The 21,050-nt window shown below is 50.4% G+C and overlaps 1 protein-coding gene across 2 annotated transcripts; it reads left to right on the top strand.

The window, feature by feature from the left end:
* Positions 1-343: 343 nt before the first annotated feature.
* On the top strand, positions 344-18,012 carry LOC142153197 (tubby-related protein 3-like). 2 transcript variants are annotated; one of them, XR_012691454.1, is made up of 12 exons: positions 344-442; positions 5,831-5,882; positions 6,544-6,712; positions 8,147-8,527; positions 9,361-9,458; positions 9,543-9,740; positions 9,817-9,929; positions 10,109-10,223; positions 10,305-10,403; positions 12,512-12,683; positions 13,308-14,132; positions 14,177-18,012. XR_012691454.1 is itself a non-coding variant. In XM_075210558.1 (11 exons), the coding sequence occupies exons 1-11, from the start codon at positions 432-434 to the stop codon at positions 13,439-13,441; spliced, it is 1,542 nt and encodes a 513-aa protein (XP_075066659.1). In that variant the 5' UTR covers positions 344-431; the 3' UTR covers positions 13,442-18,012. The 2 variants fall into 2 exon arrangements, 1 of the variants encoding a protein (XP_075066659.1); XM_075210558.1 differs by having other exon boundaries at positions 13,308-18,012.
* Positions 18,013-21,050: the final 3,038 nt, after the last annotated feature.

The raw sequence follows: 21,050 nt of genomic DNA, 5'->3' as shown, positions 1-21,050 counted from the left end.
AACGCACATGTATATTACACACACATATGTATAGTACTTTCACAAACATGTACAGTACTACACACATTTATACATAACACACCTGTATAATGCTCTCACACACATATATACTACTCACAAACATGTACAGTACTCACATACACACATTTATACTCACACACATAACACACATGTATAGGACTCATACATACATGTTTATCACTCTCACACACATAACTAACATGTATATGTGCAGCCTCTAGCTCCTCCCCTCATTACACGTTATTGGCCCCGCCCCCCTGGACGCTCGGTTACTGTGCAGCCAATCATCTGTAACCTCTCCCGAGCTCCGACTAATAGGAAGCCAGGACACTGCAGAGTGCCGTTGTCAGGAGCTGGCTGGTTGCTAAGGGACTGGGCTGTGTTTCTAACGGGGACAGAGAGTCAGCGAGATGGAATCCAGGTACCGGGGGGACCGATCCCCGACCCGGCTCCTCCCATACAGAGCCCATCACCCCCCATACAGATCCCGTCTCCTCCTTCTGCCCTCCTGCCCCCATCTCCCCATCACACAAACCCCTCATCTCCTCCTTCTGCCCCATCACACAGACCCCATCTCCCCTCCTGCCCCATCACACAGACCCCTCATCTCCCCTCCTGCCCCATCACACAGACCCCATCTCCCCTCCTGCCCCATCACACAGACCCCTCATCTCCCCTCCTGCCCCATCACACAGACCCCATCTCCCCTCCTGCCCCATCACACAGACCCCTCATCTCCCCTCCTGCCCCATCACACAGACCCCATCTCCCCTCCTGCCCCATCACACAGACCCCTCATCTCCCCTCCTGCCCCATCACACAGACCCCATCTCCCCTCCTGCCCCCATCATACAGACCCCATCTCCCCCTCCTGCCCCATCACACAGACCCCTCATCTCCCCTCCTGCCCCATCACACAGACCCCATCTCCCCTCCTGCCCCCATCACACAGACCCCATCTCCCCTCCTGCCCCATCACACAGACCCCATCTCCCCTCCTGCCCCCTTACACAGACCCCATCTGCCCCTCCTGCCCCATCACACAGACCCCATCTGCCCCTCCTGCCCCATCACACAGACCCCATCTCCCCTCCTGCCCCATCACACAGACCCCATCTCCCCTCCTGCCCCATCACACAGACCCCCATCTCCCCCTCCTGTCCCATCACACAGACCGCATCTCCCCCTCCTGCCCCATCACACAGACCCCTCATCTCCCCTCCTGCCCCATCACACAGACCCCATCTCCCCTCCTGCCCCCATCATACAGACCCCTCATCTCCCCTCCTGCCCCATCACACAGACCCCATCTCCCCTCCTGCCCCATCACACAGACCCCTCATCTCCCCTCCTGCCCCATCACACAGACCCCATCTCCCCTCCTGCCCCCATCATACAGACCCCATCTCCCCCTCCTGCCCCATCACACAGACCCCTCATCTCCCCTCCTGCCCCATCACACAGACCCCATCTCCCCTCCTGCCCCCATCATACAGACCCCATCTCCCCTCCTGCCCCATCACACAGACCCCTCATCTCCCCTCCTGCCCCATCACACAGACCCCATCTCCCCTCCTGCCCCCATCATACAGACCCCATCTCCCCCTCCTGCCCCATCACACAGACCCCTCATCTCCCCTCCTGCCCCATCACACAGACCCCATCTCCCCTCCTGCCCCCATCATACAGACCCCATCTCCCCCTCCTGCCCCATCACACAGACCCCCATCTCCCCTCCTGCCCCCTTACACAGACCCCATCTGCCCCTCCTGCCCCATCACACAGACCCCATCTCCCCCTCCTGCCCCATCACACAGACCCCATCTCCCCTCCTGCCCCATCACACAGACCCCTCATCTCCCCTCCTGCCCCATCACACAGACCCCATCATACAGACCCCACCTCCTGCCCCATCACACAGACTCCATCTTCCCCTCCTGCTCCATCACACAGACCCCATCTGCTCCTCCTGCCCCATCACACAGACCCCATCTCCCCCTCCTGCCCCATCACACAGACCCCCATCTCCCCTCCTGCCCCATCACACAGACTCCTCATCTCCCCCTCCTGCCCCATCACACAGACCCCCATCTCCCCCCTCCTGCCCCCTCACACAGACTCCTCATCTCTCCCTCCTGCCCCCTCTCACAGACCCCCATCTGCTCCTCCTGCCCCATCACACAGACCCCATCTCCCCTCCTGCCCCCATCATACAGACCCCATCTCCCCCTCCTGCCCCATCACACAGACCCCTCATCTCCCCTCCTGCCCCATCACACAGACCCCATCTCCCCTCCTGCCCCCATCATACAGACCCCATCTCCCCCTCCTGCCCCATCACACAGACCCCCATCTCCCCTCCTGCCCCCTTACACAGACCCCATCTGCCCCTCCTGCCCCATCACACAGACCCCATCTCCCCCTCCTGCCCCATCACACAGACCCCATCTCCCCTCCTGCCCCATCACACAGACCCCATCTCCCCTCCTGCCCCATCACACAGACCCCATCTCCCCTCCTGCCCCCATCATACAGACCCCACCTCCTGCCCCATCACACAGACTCCATCTTCCCCCCCCTGCTCCATCACACAGACCCCATCTGCTCCTCCTGCCCCATCACACAGACCCCATCTCCCCCTCCTGCCCCATCACACAGACCCCCATCTCCCCTCCTGCCCCATCACAAAGACTCCTCATCTCCCCCTCCTGCCCCATCACACAGACCCCCATCTCCCCCTCCTGCCCTCTCACACAGACTCCTCATCTCTCCCTCCTGCCCCCTCTCACAGACCCCCATCTCCCCCTCCTGCCCCATCACACAGACCCCATCTCCCCTCCTGCCCCATCACACAGACCCCCATCTCCCCCTCCTGCCCCCTCACACAGACCCCCATCTCCCCCTCCTGCCCCCTCACACAGACCCCCATCTCCCCCTCCTGCCCCCTCACACAGACCCCCATCTCCCCCTCCTGCCCCCTCACACAGACTCCTCATCTCTCCCTCCTGCCCCCTCACACAGACTCCTCATCTCTCCCTCCTGCCCCCTCTCACAGACCCCCATCTCCCCCTCCTGCCCCATCACACAGACCCCATCTCCCCTCCTGCCCCATCACACAGACCCCATCTCCCCTCCTGCCCCATCACACAGACCCCCATCTCCCCCTCCTGCCCCATCACACAGACCCCCATCTCCCCCTCCTGCCCCCTCACACAGACCCCCATCTCCCCCTCCTGCCCCCTCACACAGACCCCCATCTCCACCTCCTGCCCCCTCACACAGACCCCCATCTCCACCTCCTGCCCCCTCACACAGACCCCCATCTCCCCTCCTGCCCCATCAAACAGACCCCTTCTCCCCTCCTGCCCCATCACACAGACCCCATCTTCCCTTCCTGCCCCATCAACAGACTCCTCATCTCCCCTCGCCCCATCACACAGACTCCTCATCTCCCCTCGCCCCATCACACAGACCCCATCTCCCCCTCCTGCCCCATCACACAGACCTCATCTCCCCTCCTGCCCCATCACACAGACCCCATCTCCCCCTCCTGCCCCATCACACAGACCCCATCTCCCCCTCCTGCCCCATCACACAGACCCTCATCTCCCCTCCTGCCCCATCACACAGACCCTCATCTCCCCTCCTGCCCCATCACACAGACCCTCATCTCCCCTCCTGCCCCATCACACAGACCCTCATCTCCCCTCCTGCCCCATCACACAGACCCTCATCTCCCCTCCTGCCCCATCACACAGACCCTCATCTCCCCTCCTGCCCCATCACACAGACCCCCATCTCCCCTCGTGCCCCATCACACAGACCCCATCTCCCCTCGTGCCCCATCACACAGACCCCATCTTCCCCTCCTACCCCATCACATATACCCCATCTGCCCCTCCTGCCCCATCATACAGACCCCATCTTCCCCTCCTGCCCCATCACACAGACCCCATTTCCCCTCCTGCCCCATCACACAGACCCCATCTCCCCTCCTGCCCCATCACACAGACCCCATCTTCCCCTCCTGCCCCATCACACAGACCCCATCTCCCCTCCTGCCCCATCACACAGACCCCATCTCCCCTCCTGCCCCATCACACAGACCCCATCTCCCCTCCTGCCCCATCATACAGATCCCCATCTCCCCTCCTGCCCCATCACACAGACCCCATCTGCCCCTCCTGCCCCATCATACAGACCCCATCTGCCCTTCCTGCCCCATCACACAGACCCCCATCTGCCCCTCCTGCCCCATCACACAGACCCCCATCTCCCCCTCCTGCCCCATCACACAGACCCCCATCTCCCCCTCCTGTCCCATCACACAGACCCCCATCTCCCCCTCCTGTCCCATCACACAGACCCCCATCTCCCCCTCCTGTCCCATCACACAGACCCCCAACTCCCCTCCTGCCCCATCACACAGACCCCATCTCCCCTCCTGCCCCATCACACAGACCCCCAACTCCCCTCCTGCCCCATCACACAGACCCCATCTCCCCTCCTGCCCCATCACACAGACCCCCATCTCCCCCTCCTGCTCCATCACACAGACCCCCATCTCCCCCTCCTGCTCCATCACACAGACCCCTCATCTCCCCTCCTTCCCCATCACACAGACCCCATCTTCCCCTCCTGCTCCATCACACAGACCCCCATCTGCCCCTCCGGCTCCATCACACAGACCCCCATCTCCCCCTCCTGTCCCATCACACAGACCCCCATCTCCCCCTCCTGTCCCATCACACAGACCCCCATCTCCCCCTCCTGTCCCATCACACAGACCCCATCTCCCCCTCCTGCCCCATCACACAGACCTCATCTCCCCTCCTGTCCCATCACACAGACCCCATCTCCCCCTCCTGTCCCATCACACAGACCCCCATCTCCCCCTCCTGTCCCATCACACAGACCCCATCTCCCCTCCTGCCCCATCACACAGACCCCCATCTCCCCCTCCTGCTCCATCACACAGACCCCTCATCTCCCCTCCTTCCCCATCACACAGACCCCATCTTCCCCTCCTGCCCCATCACACAGACCCCATCTTCCCCTCCTGCCCCATCACACAGACCCCATCTGCCCCTCCTGCCCCATCATACAGACCCCATCTCCCCCTCCTGCTCCATCACACAGACCCCATCTCCCCCTCCTGCTCCATCACACAGACCCCTCATCTCCCCTCCTTCCCCATCACACAGACCCCATCTTCCCCTCCTGCCCCATCACACAGACCCCATCTTCCCCTCCTGCCCCATCACACAGACCCCATCTCCCCCTCCTGCTCCATCACACAGACCCCATCTCCCCCTCCTGCTCCATCACACAGACCCCATCTCCCCCTCCTGCCCCATCACACAGACCCCATCTTCCCCTCCTGCCCCATCACACAGACCCCATCTTCCCCTCCTGCCCCATCACACAGACCCCATCTTCCCCTCCTGCCCCATCACACAGACCCCATCTTCCCCTCCTGCCCCATCACACAGACCCCATCTTCCCCTCCTGCCCCATCACACAGACCCCATCTTCCCCTCCTGCCCCATCACACAGACCCCATCTTCCCCTCCTGCCCCATCACACAGACCCCCATCTCCTCCTCCTGCCCCATCACACAGACCCCATCTCTCCTCCTGCCCCATCACACAGACCCCCATCTCCCCCTCCCCGCTCATCATTGTGAGCTGATCTTTCCCTGACATAGAAGCACTGAGCACAGGCTGACGTGCTGAATTATCCCGTTTTTTCTGCAAGTCTGTGTCCCTTCACCAATACTGATCTAATACAGTGTCTGTTTTACTGACAGTATCCTGGACGATGAAAATGCCAGACTGCGCCAGCTCAAGCTGTACAACCAGGTATGGTGGAAGGGGCCCTTTACACAGCCTGACATACCTGTGTCTCTCAGTGCTGCTGCTTACAGATTGCAGACTCAGTGTGTCATCATTAATACACACGTATGTGTAATGTGTATATTTAAACCGATTAAAAGGGGGAATTGTTATCTAGTTTGTATAGATATAACCTGCAGAAAATTCTGCTTTTTGGAGAACTATCACATTATGAAGATGCAGTTAAATCTGTAATTTCCCCCCTCTGTTTCTTGTCTTCTCACCCTGCTGGAACAGGAATAGGTTACAGAATTATCACCATCACTATTTTGCTGTTAGTGATAGAGGTCCGTGTGTTTTAAAGTCATCAATGCACAAAGTTGGTGCAAGTTCTACCCATCATAAAAGTACTAGATTGTTTGTCGGTTATGACGTATAGTATAATATATATATCTATGCTTACAGCATAGAGAGTCTGCAGTTTCCCCAGAGAGAAGAGAGATTTGCGACTGACTATTCGGCGAGACTCTTAATATCAAGTTAATGATTTTCACCTTAGTGATGTTTTATTAGCACAAAACTGTTTACACTGGATCCAGGGCTCCTCCTAATACTTTCTTTTAGAACAGAATTAATACTCCATTAATAGTATATATATATATTTTCTTCCCTTCCTCCTCCATGGCAGCGGGCACTTCTGGAGCAAAAGCAGAGAAGGAAGAGGCAAGAGCCGCAGATGGTGCAGCCTAACCACGAGCCCAGACACCGCCGGGCTAAACCCAAGAAGAGCGAAGAGCAAGCTCCTCTGGTGCAGTGTCCCTCCCCCAGATCCGCGTGTTCAGATGTCATCCTGGATGGTGAGTGCAACAATCGGGAACAGAGAGTGAGACCCCCCAAAATGTTCTGGGTATGTTTACCGGTCACTAGTGTGTTCTAGGAATCGTCTGAGAATATCCGATGGGATGTAATGGTAGAAGGTTAGTAAAGCGTCCCGAGATGTTGGTGGGCACCGTACTCCGAAGCATTGATGCCGTACATAATGTTGAGGTTATTTGTGCACGGTTGAATTTTTGCAGTGGTTGGAATTTATAATTGCCCTCAGATCTATCTTTAGCAGTGCCAGAAATGGTGGCTATTGCTTTGAGTGTTTTCCTACTCTCCTTGACTACTAGATCAACAGGAGTCCCGCATTGGGGAACCACCCCTGATTGAGAAATGCAGATGGGGAATGTAGAACAATCACTATGTTCATGTAAATTTATTCAAATGAGAAATATTTGTGTAATCGGAAACAATTTGTAGTTTCTGTGATACTGAGGTTTACAATATGCGGTGTCCATACCTCATCCCACAGTCCCCCGTATCAGCAACACTATCTTTTCTTACATCTGCTTTCCTTCCTATATTCTCACCCATCCTCTATCATCAGATTCTTCAATTACCTGTTAAAGGGGTTTTCACCCATCAAGTGACTTTAATACATCCAGCAACTATTACTGTATAGATGGCTACCTCCATCTGTAGTATTGGGGGCACAGATGTTGGGTTATAGTCAACAAAAATCAGATTCCTCCTCTCCCTAATAGCCCCCTGTGCCAATCCAGCATTTCCCCAGTGCCCTGCATCGAGGGTGACCGCAGCGGGTGTAATGGGAGTTGCCCTTATTTTGTATTAAAATTCTTTAGTCTAAGCCGCAGTTTATCTCTTGATGACGTTCAACATATTTTGTAGAGGGTCTGAAAGTGAACTAATCGCCTACATTTAATGGATGCAGCTATTTTGTAGGCTGAGCCCACATGAGAATGCAGCCTATCCGTTCAATAAATGTCCGCAGTGAATGTTGATCCAGCTTTAAAGCAGGTGAGCGCCTCATTCTGTAAAAGGTTGATGGTCTTTACCCTGACGCCCAGCAGATTAGTGCAAATAAAAGACTCCCGTTTTATATTACGCTGGTCACATATGTGCGGACATCCCCTGCGGTATCTGCCAGCTAACCTGACGTTGCTGCACAAAACTTGGCACAATGCGCAGGAATGGTCCAATAAGAATCTATCATATTGTGTCTGGGCATGTTTGGAAATCTGATCTACAGATGACTATGGTCTATGTCTGCGGTCAGTCATCCCCCGGCCACACTAACAGGCCTGTTGTGATCAGGGCACATGGGTAATTTCACCATCCACGTGTGAAGCGCCCAGCGTCAGGATTGGGCCACGTTGATCCCCATCTTTCTTTGCAGTGAAACGTTTCTCCTCTGTCCATTCTAATCTGTTGTCTCCTTACCACTACAGGAATAGATGGTCCGGCCGCATTTCTCAATTCAGATAGTCAGGACCCGGAATACAAAATTCACATTCTTTCAGTGGGAGAAACTTGTCCTGATGAGATCGAGTCAGAAGATTCTAGGCCCAACTCCACCGAGGTAAATGGCAGGTCCGGATCCTGTGAGGACAAAGCTCACTCTGGTTCAAGGGAGAAGAAAGGGAAGTGTCCCTCACCTGAGGCAAAAGCCCAGTCTGCTTCCAGTGAGGGAGAAGCCCGGAGAGCATTAAAGGAGGTGAAATCCCGTTCTGATATCAGCGAAACTCCAGCCAGGCCTGGCTCCGAGGACGAGACCCGGGGAAAACCTGAAGTGTCCAAACGTGACCTCCAGGAAATGCTGCAGGAACGGGGTGAGTGACTCTGCACCTTCCTACTCCGTTCTCACATTCCTGGCTGTCAGAACAGCTTTGCTTTAATAAAGGATCATTTAATGCTGACATGACTCTGAGAAAGTCCATCCGTCATGATAAGTATAAGGTGAAACTGGATAACTGATTCCAAGTTATAGCTGCAGAGTAGAATCCGCAGACACAGAATTATGTTTTCTCTCAATACTGGTTACTGGAGTGGGAACGTGGCAGCCTTTAGTCGGCATAAAGTGATTAGTCAAATTCTCTAGTTCTTGTAGGCTACAGGCTCTTCATACCGTGTGAAATTTAGGTTTAGTCTAGTTCGTAATAAAGATAATTCTATTATTAACTTTTACATTGTGTAACCATATTCAACAGAGCTTTATAGAGGATGTTTTAATCATTCACATCAGTCCCTGCCCTGAGGAGCTTACAGTCTAAATTCTCTACCACACACACACAGACTAACATTACGCTACCAGTATGTTCTTGGACAGTACCGGAGGAAAAAGAGTACTTGTGTGAACACAACATTGTATATGTAGTACTTCTAAGAAAGCAGAATACTTGATATTGGTCAATATGGGATGTCCATATACATAAGAATTTCTGAGATATAGAGAGGAATCCGTTGGGATGGTTTGCCCCCCGTCTCGCTGACAGTGGTGCAACCAATTTCAATTATGTAGTCTCATTGTATGACCTCTTTTATTTATAACTGTTTCTGCTTAAGTTTTTTTATTCTTTGTTTTGTTTCTTGCTGGATGATTTGTTGTATTCCTAAAATGACATTTGCAGTCGGATGTCCCTGTTATAATCACTGTTCCCATCAGGTATATCGGACAGTCTGAACTTTGATGAAGAGTCTTCTGATGATGCAGATTCTGGAAGCACCCGGCCAGGATCTTCCTCCAGCAAGAAATCCCTAACCGTAAGTAGTCTATCCCCGAGCAGTTCCCCGGCTGTTAGACGTCTACTTCCATAAACACCAACCATTGCTGTGTCCTCCCCCCAGGACTCAGCCTCTGCGGAGACGTTACCTGTGGTACCTTCTGGAGATATAGGAGAAGTGGGAGACCTCAAGGAGTTTGCCCTACATCCTGCCCCACGCGGTGTTACCATAAGGTGCAGAATCAGCCGTGACAAGAAGGGGATGGACCGCGGCTTCTACCCAACCTACTATATGCACATGGAAAAGGATGACAGTCGCAAGGTGAGATGGGAGACACGAAAGACCAGTTGGGACGTCTAGTGACCAGGTGGTAGACTTATCTCCTCCTCTCTTTCAGGTTTTCCTTCTAGCCGGTAGGAAGAGGAAAAAAAGCAAAACGTCCAATTACCTGATTTCTGTTGACCCCACCGACATGTCCCGGGAAGGGGGCAGCTTTGTAGGCAAACTCCGGTGTGTATGGAACCGATCTATAATGCAAAGTCAACGTTCACCAAGCTTGATGTTCTGAAGACCCCCCCAACCTTTCCCGATCCCACCTCTTTCTGGCCCACTGTAGCTTATTGTTGCATGTTTGACCTTTTACCCACTGTTTTATATTTCGTTTTCCTCTGTCGCCCTCATTCTGCTAGATCCAACCTGATGGGGACTAAGTTCACCGTGTACGACAGTGGAGAGAACCCGACCAAGGCTCTGGGGCTGATGGAGAACAGCACGGCGCGGCAGGAACTGGCGGCTGTCTGCTATGTAAGGTTCCGTTGCCCTCTTAGTCCTCACATCCGTTCTATGTGCGCAGACCTCTAATCTACCCTCTCTTGTATCCACCAGGAGACCAACGTCTTGGGCTTCAAGGGTCCTAGAAAGATGTCTGTGTTAATCCCAGGCATGAACATTAATCATGAACGCATTCCTTTCCAGCCTCTAAGTGTGAGTTATACAGCGGTCTCTTCCCACTATAAGACTTGTAATTTGCCACCACATGTAGAGATAAAGGAGCTTTGCAGATTTGGCTACAGTGGGGATATAAGCTGCTCCACAGGAGGGCGCTACAGCCTATCCTCTCACAATGGCGGTGATTTATAGTCGCACGTAGTGTTGCAGAACTGGGTCCAGTTAATTGTGCACAGACACAAGTTAAATACATCTGCTGGTATTAAGAGTTTTATTACAACTTTTATGATGGGTAGAACTTGCACCAACTGTGTGTAAGTGCAAAAATGATGCCTTTAAAACACACGGACCTCTAGCACTAAATACGTGCGCGGATCAGGGGGCGTGGTTTGACTTACGCTTCTATACTCTTACTGTACTGCACTTACTGTACTCCCCTGACCTGCCTTTTCTTTAAGGAGACACAAGCATTAGCTACGTACAGCTCAAATAATGGCGCAAGTTATGTGCAGCGTGAAACAGTTTACATGACATGCACACGTGTAAATGCACGTGGGTCCAACTCTGATCAGCACCAATGTGCGGTAATGTTTAGAATAGCTGGAATCTGATTGGTTGCTGCTGGTTACAAAGCTCAAGACTGACCAACTACGGAATATTACTCGGCCGCGCAGCCACAAACAACTCGGGGTCTCTGTACAGTCTCATAATTTGTCTTTCAGTTAATTAGATATTTTAGTTTAAATAAATTACACCCAGATTTCCCGTTACCCTCACTTTTTACCTCTTTGGGACGTGCACAAATTGAAATTTATTGTAATTGGTGTAAGGTTCATACTGGGTCCCACTGACTTGCTTCAGTTTAACATTAAAGACAATGAAGTGACTCACTGAATGACATTTAAAGGTCTCTGAAGTCAATAGATGATCTATTTTTCAGAATTGGGCATTTACCTCGTTTCTGGCCTTTCCTCAGCTATGACAGATTTTGCAGTATATATTATTTGTTTTACTGTTACTGGAAGACCTGGTCACACTCTTTGAAGGGCATAATACGATCTGACTGACTGTTTTGATGTCTCTGTTAATGTGAACCTTTAAATCATTACCTAGGATCCCTCTGCCGCCTATCTCCGGTCTATGTGTCCTCATTTAAATCCCTCTTCTCTCTGCAGTTGGAGATTTAATTCACATATAATGAAATTCATAAACTGAAATAAAGAAAACTACAGACACATTTAAGTAAAGGTCTTGTCATATCCACATTGTAGCTTTGATTTAATATATAAATATCCGCTCTTAACAAACATGGTAACAACATTGTTGCGTGGTGACCAGAATGTATATAGCTTCCAATGGAGACAGCAGACCAATGGTATCTCCTTTTTTTAACCCAACAATCGTTCATTTTTGTTGTCCGATCCTTATTTGATCATATTACTGTAACTATATGTTACTAGGGAAACCCAATGGTTACCGCCTTAAATTAAACTGAAATGTAATGACTAAATTACTGTATTAACAGAATTCAATAACATTTTTTATACACTACATTACATGTAGTAATGTTGCAATGGAGTATAATGAATAAATAACTATGTTATAAATCACTATATTAAAGGAACTAAAGAATTTCTTTATACACTACATTATGGGCGACCTGTAAGGGTTCCGCCACGTCGAGGTCCTCGAGGGCGGCCTCTTGGCATGTTTGTTGCAAACAAAGCAAAGACAAGTGAATAATGAAATAACACAACAGTCCGTGATTGAGGTTCCCGCAAGATGTGCTGATGTATGTGCTGCAATTAACTGTAACAGTTTCCAGACCACCCAGCAGGTCACATGTTCCAGGTCACCCAGCAGGTGCACAGGGAGAGTTCACTAACTGTCAGACAACAGCATCCTAGAAATAAGTCACTCATTGTACTTATTCTATTAATATATAATTATATATACATTTTCGGTTCCTTTAGATATTTAAACTTTATTAGTTTATTTTAGTTGTTGTAATTGTAGTGTTTGTTTACATTCCTAAAATAATAATGTATTTTACTAACAACAATGCATGCGTTGGTCAGCGTGTCATATGCCGTTTGCTGACAATACTTTACAACCATAACACCAAAGCTTCCTATTTGCGGCAGGAATCTGAGAGTCTTCTGTCCAGGTGGCAGAACAAACATATGGAAAACATAATCGAGCTGCACAACAAGGCCCCGGTGTGGAACGACGACACTCAGTCCTACGTATTGAACTTCCACGGCCGCGTCACCCACGCCTCTGTGAAGAACTTTCAGATTGTACACGACAATGACCGTGAGTCTCTCCGCGTGTCCTGTTTGGGGTCCCGATTTATTTGCCTGTATTTGTTTTTCTTCTTTAGTTGCATCATCATCATTTAATTATTTATATAGCGCCACTAATTCTGCAGCGCTGTACAGAGAACTCACTCACATCAGTCCCTGGCCCATTGGAGCTTACAGTCTAAATTCCCTAACATACACACACAGACAGACAGACCGAGAGAGAGAGAGAGACTATGGTCAATTTGATAGCAGCCAATTAACCTACTAGTATGTTTTTGGAGTGTGGGAGGAAACCGGAGCACCAGGAGGAAACCCACAGAAACAGAGGGAGAACATACTAACTCCACACAGATAAGGCCATGTTTGGGAATCGAACTCAGTGCTGTGAGGCAGAAGTGCTAACCACTAAGCTTGACTTCCTTTTTATCTGAAATCTTTGGGGGGGGTTCAGTTGTACCGCCAAACATCTATGTGATGTTACACTGCGCACACTTCCGGGTTCTATGTACCCCAATTTTGCAGATTTTCCTGTGCACCTCTATGAATATTGACGCTGTTGCATGGCCTCAGAGGTCCCCTTTTATGTGTATTGCTACCGCTGCAGTGTCTGACCCCTCTCTCTCTCTCCCCCCAGTGGAATACATCGTCATGCAGTTTGGCCGGGTGGCGGACGACCTCTTCACACTGGACTACAGTTACCCATTGTGCGCTCTGCAGGCGTTCTCAGTGGCCCTCTCCAGTTTTGACAGCAAGCTGGCGTGTGAGTGAGACGGAGAGAAGGATGATGTATGATCAGCGCCCTCTGCTGGCTGTCTCTGTCTCGCTTCTCCTTTCCTCTCCCTACCAATGACCCAGGAGCAATGTGTGTGTCTGACCTCACCTAGAGCGTAACGCTCCGCGCCTGTGGGGGCCAAAGAGCCGCTGTGCCTTTATCCACACCAAATATGCAACAATGGTGGAGGCTGCGCTGCTGATTGTGTCTGTGTCCTCAATCAGTAATCAGCACTTTACGTGTAGATTCTGGACTGTGTATGGTACTGCTATTATTGTGTCCTGCTGCTGCCTTGTTACATTGTGTACAGCGCTGTGTATAGGAGCCCCCCCCCCCCCTGTGCTGCTGCCTTGTTACACTGTGTACGAGAGCCCCCCTGTCCTGCTGCTGCTTTGTTACATTGTGTACAGTGCTGTGTATGGGAGCCCCCCTGTCCTGCTGCCTTGTTACACTGTGTACAGCGCTGTGTATGGGAGCCCCCCTGTGCTGCTGCCTTGTTACATTGTGTACAGCGCTGTGTATGGGAGCCCCCCTGTCCTGCTGCCTTGTTACATTGTGTACAGCGCTGTGTATGGGAGCCCCCCTGTGCTGCTGCCTTGTTACATTGTGTACAGCGCTGTGTATGGGAGCCCCCCTGTGCTGCTGCCTTGTTACATTGTGTACAGCGCTGTGTATGGGAGCCCCCCTGTGCTGCTGCCTTGTTACACTGTGTACAGCGCTGTGTATGGGAGCCCCCCTGTGCTGCTGCCTTGTTACATTGTGTACAGCGCTGTGTATGGGAGCCCCCCTGTCCTGCTGCCTTGTTACATTGTGTACAGCGCTGTGTATGGGAGCCCCCCTGTGCTGCTGCCTTGTTACATTGTGTACAGCGCTGTGTATGGGAGCCCCCCTGTGCTGCTGCCTTGTTACATTGTGTACAGCGCTGTGTATGGGAGCCCCCCTGTCCTGCTGCCTTGTTACATTGTGTACAGCGCTGTGTATGGGAGCCCCCCTGTGCTGCTGCCTTGTTACATTGTGTACAGCGCTGTGTATGGGAGCCCCCCTGTGCTGCTGCCTTGTTACATTGTGTACAGCGCTGTGTATGGGAGCCCCCCTGTCCTGCTGCCTTGTTACATTGTGTATAGTGCTGTGTATGGGAGCCCCCCTGTCCTGCTGCCTTGTTACATTGTGTACAGTGCTGTGTATGGGAGCCCCCCTGTCCTGCTGCTGCCTTGTTACATTGTGTACAGCGCTGTGTATGGGAGCCCCCCTGTCCTGCTGCCTTGTTACATTGTGTACAGCGCTGTGTATGGGAGCCCCCCTGTGCTGCTGTCTTGTTACATTGTGTACAGCGCTGTGTATGGGAGCCCCCCTGTGCTGCTGCTGCCTTGTTACATTGTGTACAGCGCTGTGTATGGGAGCCCCCCTGTGCTGCTGCTGCCTTGTTACATTATGTACAGCGCTGTGTATGGGAGCCCCCCTGTGCTGCTGCCTTGTTACATTATGTACAGCGCTGTGTATGGGAGCATCCCTCCCCCCTGTGCTGCTGCCTTGTTACATTATGTACAGCGCTGTGTATGGGAGCCCCCTGCCTGATCTTGCATTATTACATTATGTACAGCGCTGTGTATGGGAGCATCCCTCCCCCCTGTGCTGCTGCCTTGTTACATTGTGTACAGCGCTGTGTATGGGAGCCCCCTCCCCCCCCCCCCCCCCATGTACTGCTGCCTTGTTACATTGTGTACAGCGCTGTGTATGGGACCCCCCTTTTCCAGGCTGCAGGCTGTCCTAGATATATGCATTATGATGAATGCAGCGTTATTGTGTATGCTGACAGTACACACTGTGCTAAACCTGCTTTGTATCTCATTGTGTCCCTGTTATATTGTTCTTAATTGCATCAATAATGTGGAATTAAATGAACTCTGTAGCCCCATAATGTAACGAATGGTGCTGACCTCGGTACGTAGCAGCCGGCAGCCTGCGAGCCCTCATCATCCTCCCACCGTATTTACAAACATGTCCGATAATGGTCCTAAAATGATTTTGATTGGGACCATTCTAGCACACGGGGGCATTCTGTGGCCATATACGTGGCAGTGCCAGGCAGGTGCCTGATACCGGCTGCGATATCTCGGTGTATATGGCCACCGTTAGCTGTAATATGTATGTGAACATGCCTGTTGTAAAACAAATAATGAAATAGATTTTTTTTTTGTCCCTTAAGATATTATAGAAATCACCTTTTTGTCTTGTCTATGCCCAAGACGGGTATATGTCATATTCTGTTCCACACAAGCCATAGTATATTACTAACTTACAGGGCTTGTAGTAATGTGCGATACAGATTTAAAGGGACAAAGGCTAATGTTGTAAAGAAATGTGTATATAACAATAATCTTGCTGCAGTGCCTCCCTTACCTTCACTATCACTATGTCTGTAGTGAGAAGTATGGCTGGCAGTGTAGTGTGACCAGGGAGCGTGCAGGGCCGTACGATGCTTGTATGCAACAAACAGACAATGATCTGTGCAAAGTGCATTTACAGGAAGACATAGAAGATGTTGGCGCTTATTTAGGGTTATTGAAGTTATGTGATTGCTTTCTGGTTGTGTAATATTTTCTTATTTTATTGGCCATAGAAGGATACCTGTGGCTTGTTGCCTAGTAGTCCTTTCACAACGCAAATCTGATGTGCGTAGAATATACGAAGATTATCTCACATACCTTAAAGTTACACTACAACCTACAAATCATTTTCCTAATGTGCTCCCACCCGTCCTACCCACAGCTCCTGGGCTTCTATATACAACGCTTTTTAAAGGGTTCCTCCAGTCCTCTCCTGGCTGAAAACCGACGCGTAGGGGGAGGCAGTCACAAGCTGGCTTGTGACTGGTCCTCCCACTCAAAAACTTTTTACCATTTAAAGATGGTCCCCTCAATCGACTTGACGGCAGAGGTCCAGGAAAAGCAGCAGCCCATGGTGGTCCCGATGGGAGAGGAGAGGTGCAATATTAGGAAAAAAAATTGTAGGTGAGGTGTAGCTATTCCTAAAATGTTTACAAAGTATCCTACTCCTATGGAGAGGTGTATCCGGCCTGCTACATTTGTATTCATAGAACATCTCTGTCCTGTACTGTAACTCAGAAGCAACACGTGATTGTCAGGTCTCTTTCTACATGTGAGGTTTCACTGAGCGGAACAGTTGCCATCATTAGCAGCGAGTGTAACCACGTCTGGGCTGACACGGACGCCCTGTGGCCGTGCTGTGTGTACAGAGTGGTAGCGACACGTGTGGGGAGCTCCCCAGAAGACTCTTATCCACACGCCACACACAGGACTCGGCCATTCACACCTTCCTGTCTGCGGGATGAGTGCATACCCGGAGTCTGTGCTTAAAGCGCTTACAAATAACCTTACTGCAGGTATAGTGTCATGGATGAAGTGCTCAGCTGTCTGCACCTCTCTTCCATCATCATTTATTTATATAGCGCCACTGATTCCGCAGCGCTGTACAGAGAACTCGCTCACATCAGTCCCTGCCCCATTGGAGCTTACAGTCTAAATTCCCTAACATACACACATAGAGAGAGAGAGAGAGAGAGATACTAGGGTCAATTTTGATAGCAGCCAATTAACCTACCAGTATGTTTTTGGAGTGTGGGAGGAAACCGGAGCACCCGGAGGAAACCCACGCAAACACGGCGAGAACATACAAACTCCACACAGATAATGCCATGGTCAGAAATTGAACTCGTGACCCCAGTGCTGTGAGGCAGAAGTGCTGACCACTGAGCCACCGTGCCTCTTTCTGTCTGTACTTACAAAGGGATCTCACACTGCACCTCCTAACATTTGGGGGAGAGGGGCAACATAAGTCTGCTCTGTGATTACCCGAGTCCGCACCTCTCCCAAAAATACACAACTATTGGAGGGGTTTTAATTAAAAAAATATTTCTTTTTAAAGGGATTTCTATCTCGTTGATCTCTTACATAACTTTGTTTTCATCTTATATTGTAAAACTATTATGTTTATATGTATATTTTATCTATCGTACAATGACCAGGATTAGTCTATTAGACTCAATTAGTGTTGTGATTCCCATCAGGGCTGATTTATTAGACATATTAATGATGATTTCTGAAGTCTGCTGTAGCGAGTATAACCTGTGGCCCTTCAGCTGCTGTGGAACTGCTGAGACTTGTAGTTCTACATCAGTGGGAGGGCCACAGCTTGTCTGTTTCTCCGATAGGGTCATTGTATGTTACTTTGTTATTGTTTGTGGCCCAACAAACGTCCTGTGAGGGGCCACAGTCTGCCTGCAGCATTGTCCTAAAGAAACGACTGATAATTATGTATTTTTCTATAACCATGAAATGAATGTTCCAGATTTGAGGCGTCGCCTTTGTGGGAACCGTGACGTGTTCTGGTCATTGAAAGGGAAAATAAATAGTAATCAGAAAATGATGTCTGAGCGAAGGGACTTTAATATAGGACCCTGTGTGTATCATTGTGCTGCATTCAAAGTCTAATTTTTATATTGTGTACTTTGTATTTTGGCAATAAAATAATCATTTTATGCTCCTAGACCAAGAACGTCTGTTTATATTTTATTTTGTTTGTATTTTTCTATACTCTGGGTTCATTCTCTAAACATCTCTGCATCCTATAGCACATAAGTAACATTACTTATTATATAATATCTCATTAATAGATCCTATTAGTCAGAGGTTCTGTCACCTGTGTATGTTTATTACACCAATAAGCCCAGACATTGTACTGAACACTGTAACAGAATTAACCTATAGGAATCGGACTGAATGAAACCAGAACTTTATTTTCCTCCTTGGAAACAAGTTTTGTAAATGTCCTGACCGTTATTATTCCATTGACGTCTGTCTGTATAACGGAGGACGGCACAGACTGCGCTGATGGTTGTTTACACAACACGATCATTTCTGTCATCATCAGCAGCTATATATATATATATATATAGCGCCACTAATTCTATATCAGTGCTCAGGATGACAACAAGCTGGGACGCATAAGGGGGCACTACCAGGGCCGCCGAGAGGGGGGGGGAGCGGGTACATTTTACCCGGGCCCGGCCATGCCAGGGGGCCCGGGCCGGGCCCTTGCTGCTATTTTTTGTCATTTTTTTTTTTATTTTATTTTTTTGTATTTTGCGTATTTTTATTTTTTTTAAAAAAAAATTCCCGCGGGGTAGGGGGAGGGGGGGGGGGGGCGTTGGTGGGGGGAGCTATAAGAAATAAAAAAAAAAAAAAAAAAATCAATACTCACGTGACCGCGGCGCCGCGTCCCTCCTCTCCTGTCTTCTCCATTCACACTGACTGTCGGGCGTGACGTCATCAAGTCACGCCCGGCAGTCAGTCAGTGAGGAGCGCCGCAGCCTGACAAGACCAAAGAAGAAGAAAGAAGAGAAGACAGAAGAGAAGAGAAGAAAAGAAAGAAGCTGACAAAAGGTAAGGAAAGAAACTGAGAGGCACAGAGGAGGAAAAGAGAGGGACAGAGGAGGAAAAGAGTGGCACAGAGGAGGAAAAGAGAGGCACAGAGGAGGAAAAGAGAGGCACAGAGGAGGAAAAGAGAGGCACAGGGGAGGAAAAGAGAGGCACAGAGGAGGAAAAGAGAGGCACAGAGGAGGAAAAGAGGGGCACAGAGGAGGAAAAGAGAGGCACAGAGGAGGAAAAGAGGGGCACAGAGGAGGAAAAGAGAGGCACAGAGGAGGAAAAGGGGGCACAGAGGAGGAAAAGAGAGGCACAGAGGAGGAAAAGAGAGGCACAGAGGAGGAAAAGAGAGGCACAGAGGAGGAAAAGAGGGGCACAGAGGAGGAAAAGAGGGGCACAGAGGAGGAAAAGAGGGGCACAGAGGAGGAAAAGAGGGGCACAGAGGAGGGGCAGAGAGGCACAGAGGAGGAAAAGAGGGGCAGAGAGGCACAGAGGAGGAAAAGAGGGGCAGAGAGGCACAGAGGAGGAAAAGAGGGGCAGAGAGGCACAGAGGAGGAAAAGAGGGGCAGAGAGGCACAGAGGAGGAAAAGAGGGGCAGAGAGGCACAGAGGAGGAAAAGAGGGGCAGAGAGGCACAGAGGAGGAAAAGAGGGGCAGAGAGGCACAGAGGAGGAAAAGAGGGGCAGAGAGGCACAGAGGAGGAAAAGAGGGGCAGAGAGGCACAGAGGAGGAAAAGAGGGGCAGAGAGGCACAGAGGAGGAAAAGAGGGGCAGAGAGGCACAGAGGAGGAAAAGAGGGGCAGAGAGGCACAGAGGAGGAAAAGAGGGGCAGAGAGGCACAGAGGAGGAAAAGAGGGGCAGAGAGGCACAGAGGAGGAAAAGAGGGGCAGAGAGGCACAGAGGAGGAAAACAGCGGCAGAGAGGCACAGAGTTATAAAAAAAAGGGGCAAAGAGGCACAGAGTGAATAAAAAGGGGGGAAAGCAGCATGGAGGGCGCAGTGTAGTTGTGATGGGGCTTGTTGCAATGTAGTGTGTGTGCGGTAGGTGGTGGCTAATTAATGGGCGCTATTTTGTTTGTAGGGTGATGGTGAGGCAATTTAATAGTGGGGATTATTAATTTAAGATGGGGTGATTTGGGGCCTATTGAATGTGGAGGTGAGTTTGGGGAGGATGAGGTCTATTTATTAAATGTGACTATGAATTATTTAATGGCAGTGATGGTTGCGGGAAATAGGTATTGCTAGGCTGTTTGCATGACGGGAAATAGGTTTATTTATTACATGTGAATTCTATTATTTTAATGTTGGGGCTGGAGGAAGGCCTAATTATTAATCGTGGGTGCTATTGATTTAACGCTGCGTCTGACTGAAATTTTCTAAATGTAGCCATTTTTTTCCCAAATAGGTCCTTCTACATTCCAAGATCCAGGCAAGCCACAACTAAAGAAACCAGCAGCCTCGGGTGGAGAAAGTGAGAAGAACAGGTAGGACAGAGCAGCATAGTGTGTGAAATGTTGTGATTCTAGTAGGGACAATGCCAATGTTTGGTGAGCCCAGTGGGCGCAGGCCAAGACTGAACTGTTTGTGTACACACTGCATTCTTTGTATACTACACTGTGGTGCTGGATGTCTTAAAAGTCAGGAGTGCTTGGACATATGTGACGCTGTGGTGAATTCAGGACCTAGTGATTTTGATGTGCTAGCTATGCGCCCAACGGTGCATTGCCACGGCCCCAAATGTATGACCACATTCCCGAAAATTTTTGCACCGTCGTTAGGCTAGCCACGCCCCAATGGCGCATTGACACGCCCCTGAATGTATGACCAAACCCGCGTCGTGTTTTTTGCGCCGCCGTTAGGGTTATTGCTTCCAAGGTTGGCACTCAGACCCCAGGAGGACTGATGATGTCTTGCACAGAGTGATACAACTTATACAGCACATGTAATAATAACACAGTAGGAACCACACACAGCAAGAAGAGAAGTTGTACTGAGCACAGCTGGGGGGATTACACCCAGCACAGGGGGCAGTGACCCCCTGACAGTGTCATGTTTGGTGATATATATATATATATATATATATATATATATTATAGTGGGGGCAGTCTCTGGGCAGGGGCACTGCTGGGACTTGTAGTCCTACATGCAGGGCATTGTGTGACCT

This window comes from Mixophyes fleayi, chromosome 4 (assembly GCF_038048845.1).
Source record: "Mixophyes fleayi isolate aMixFle1 chromosome 4, aMixFle1.hap1, whole genome shotgun sequence".
Classification (NCBI taxonomy): Eukaryota; Metazoa; Chordata; class Amphibia; order Anura; family Limnodynastidae; genus Mixophyes; species Mixophyes fleayi.
The sequence above is the reverse complement of the archived record's forward strand: the minus strand, read 5'-3'. Positions and strand labels throughout refer to the sequence as shown.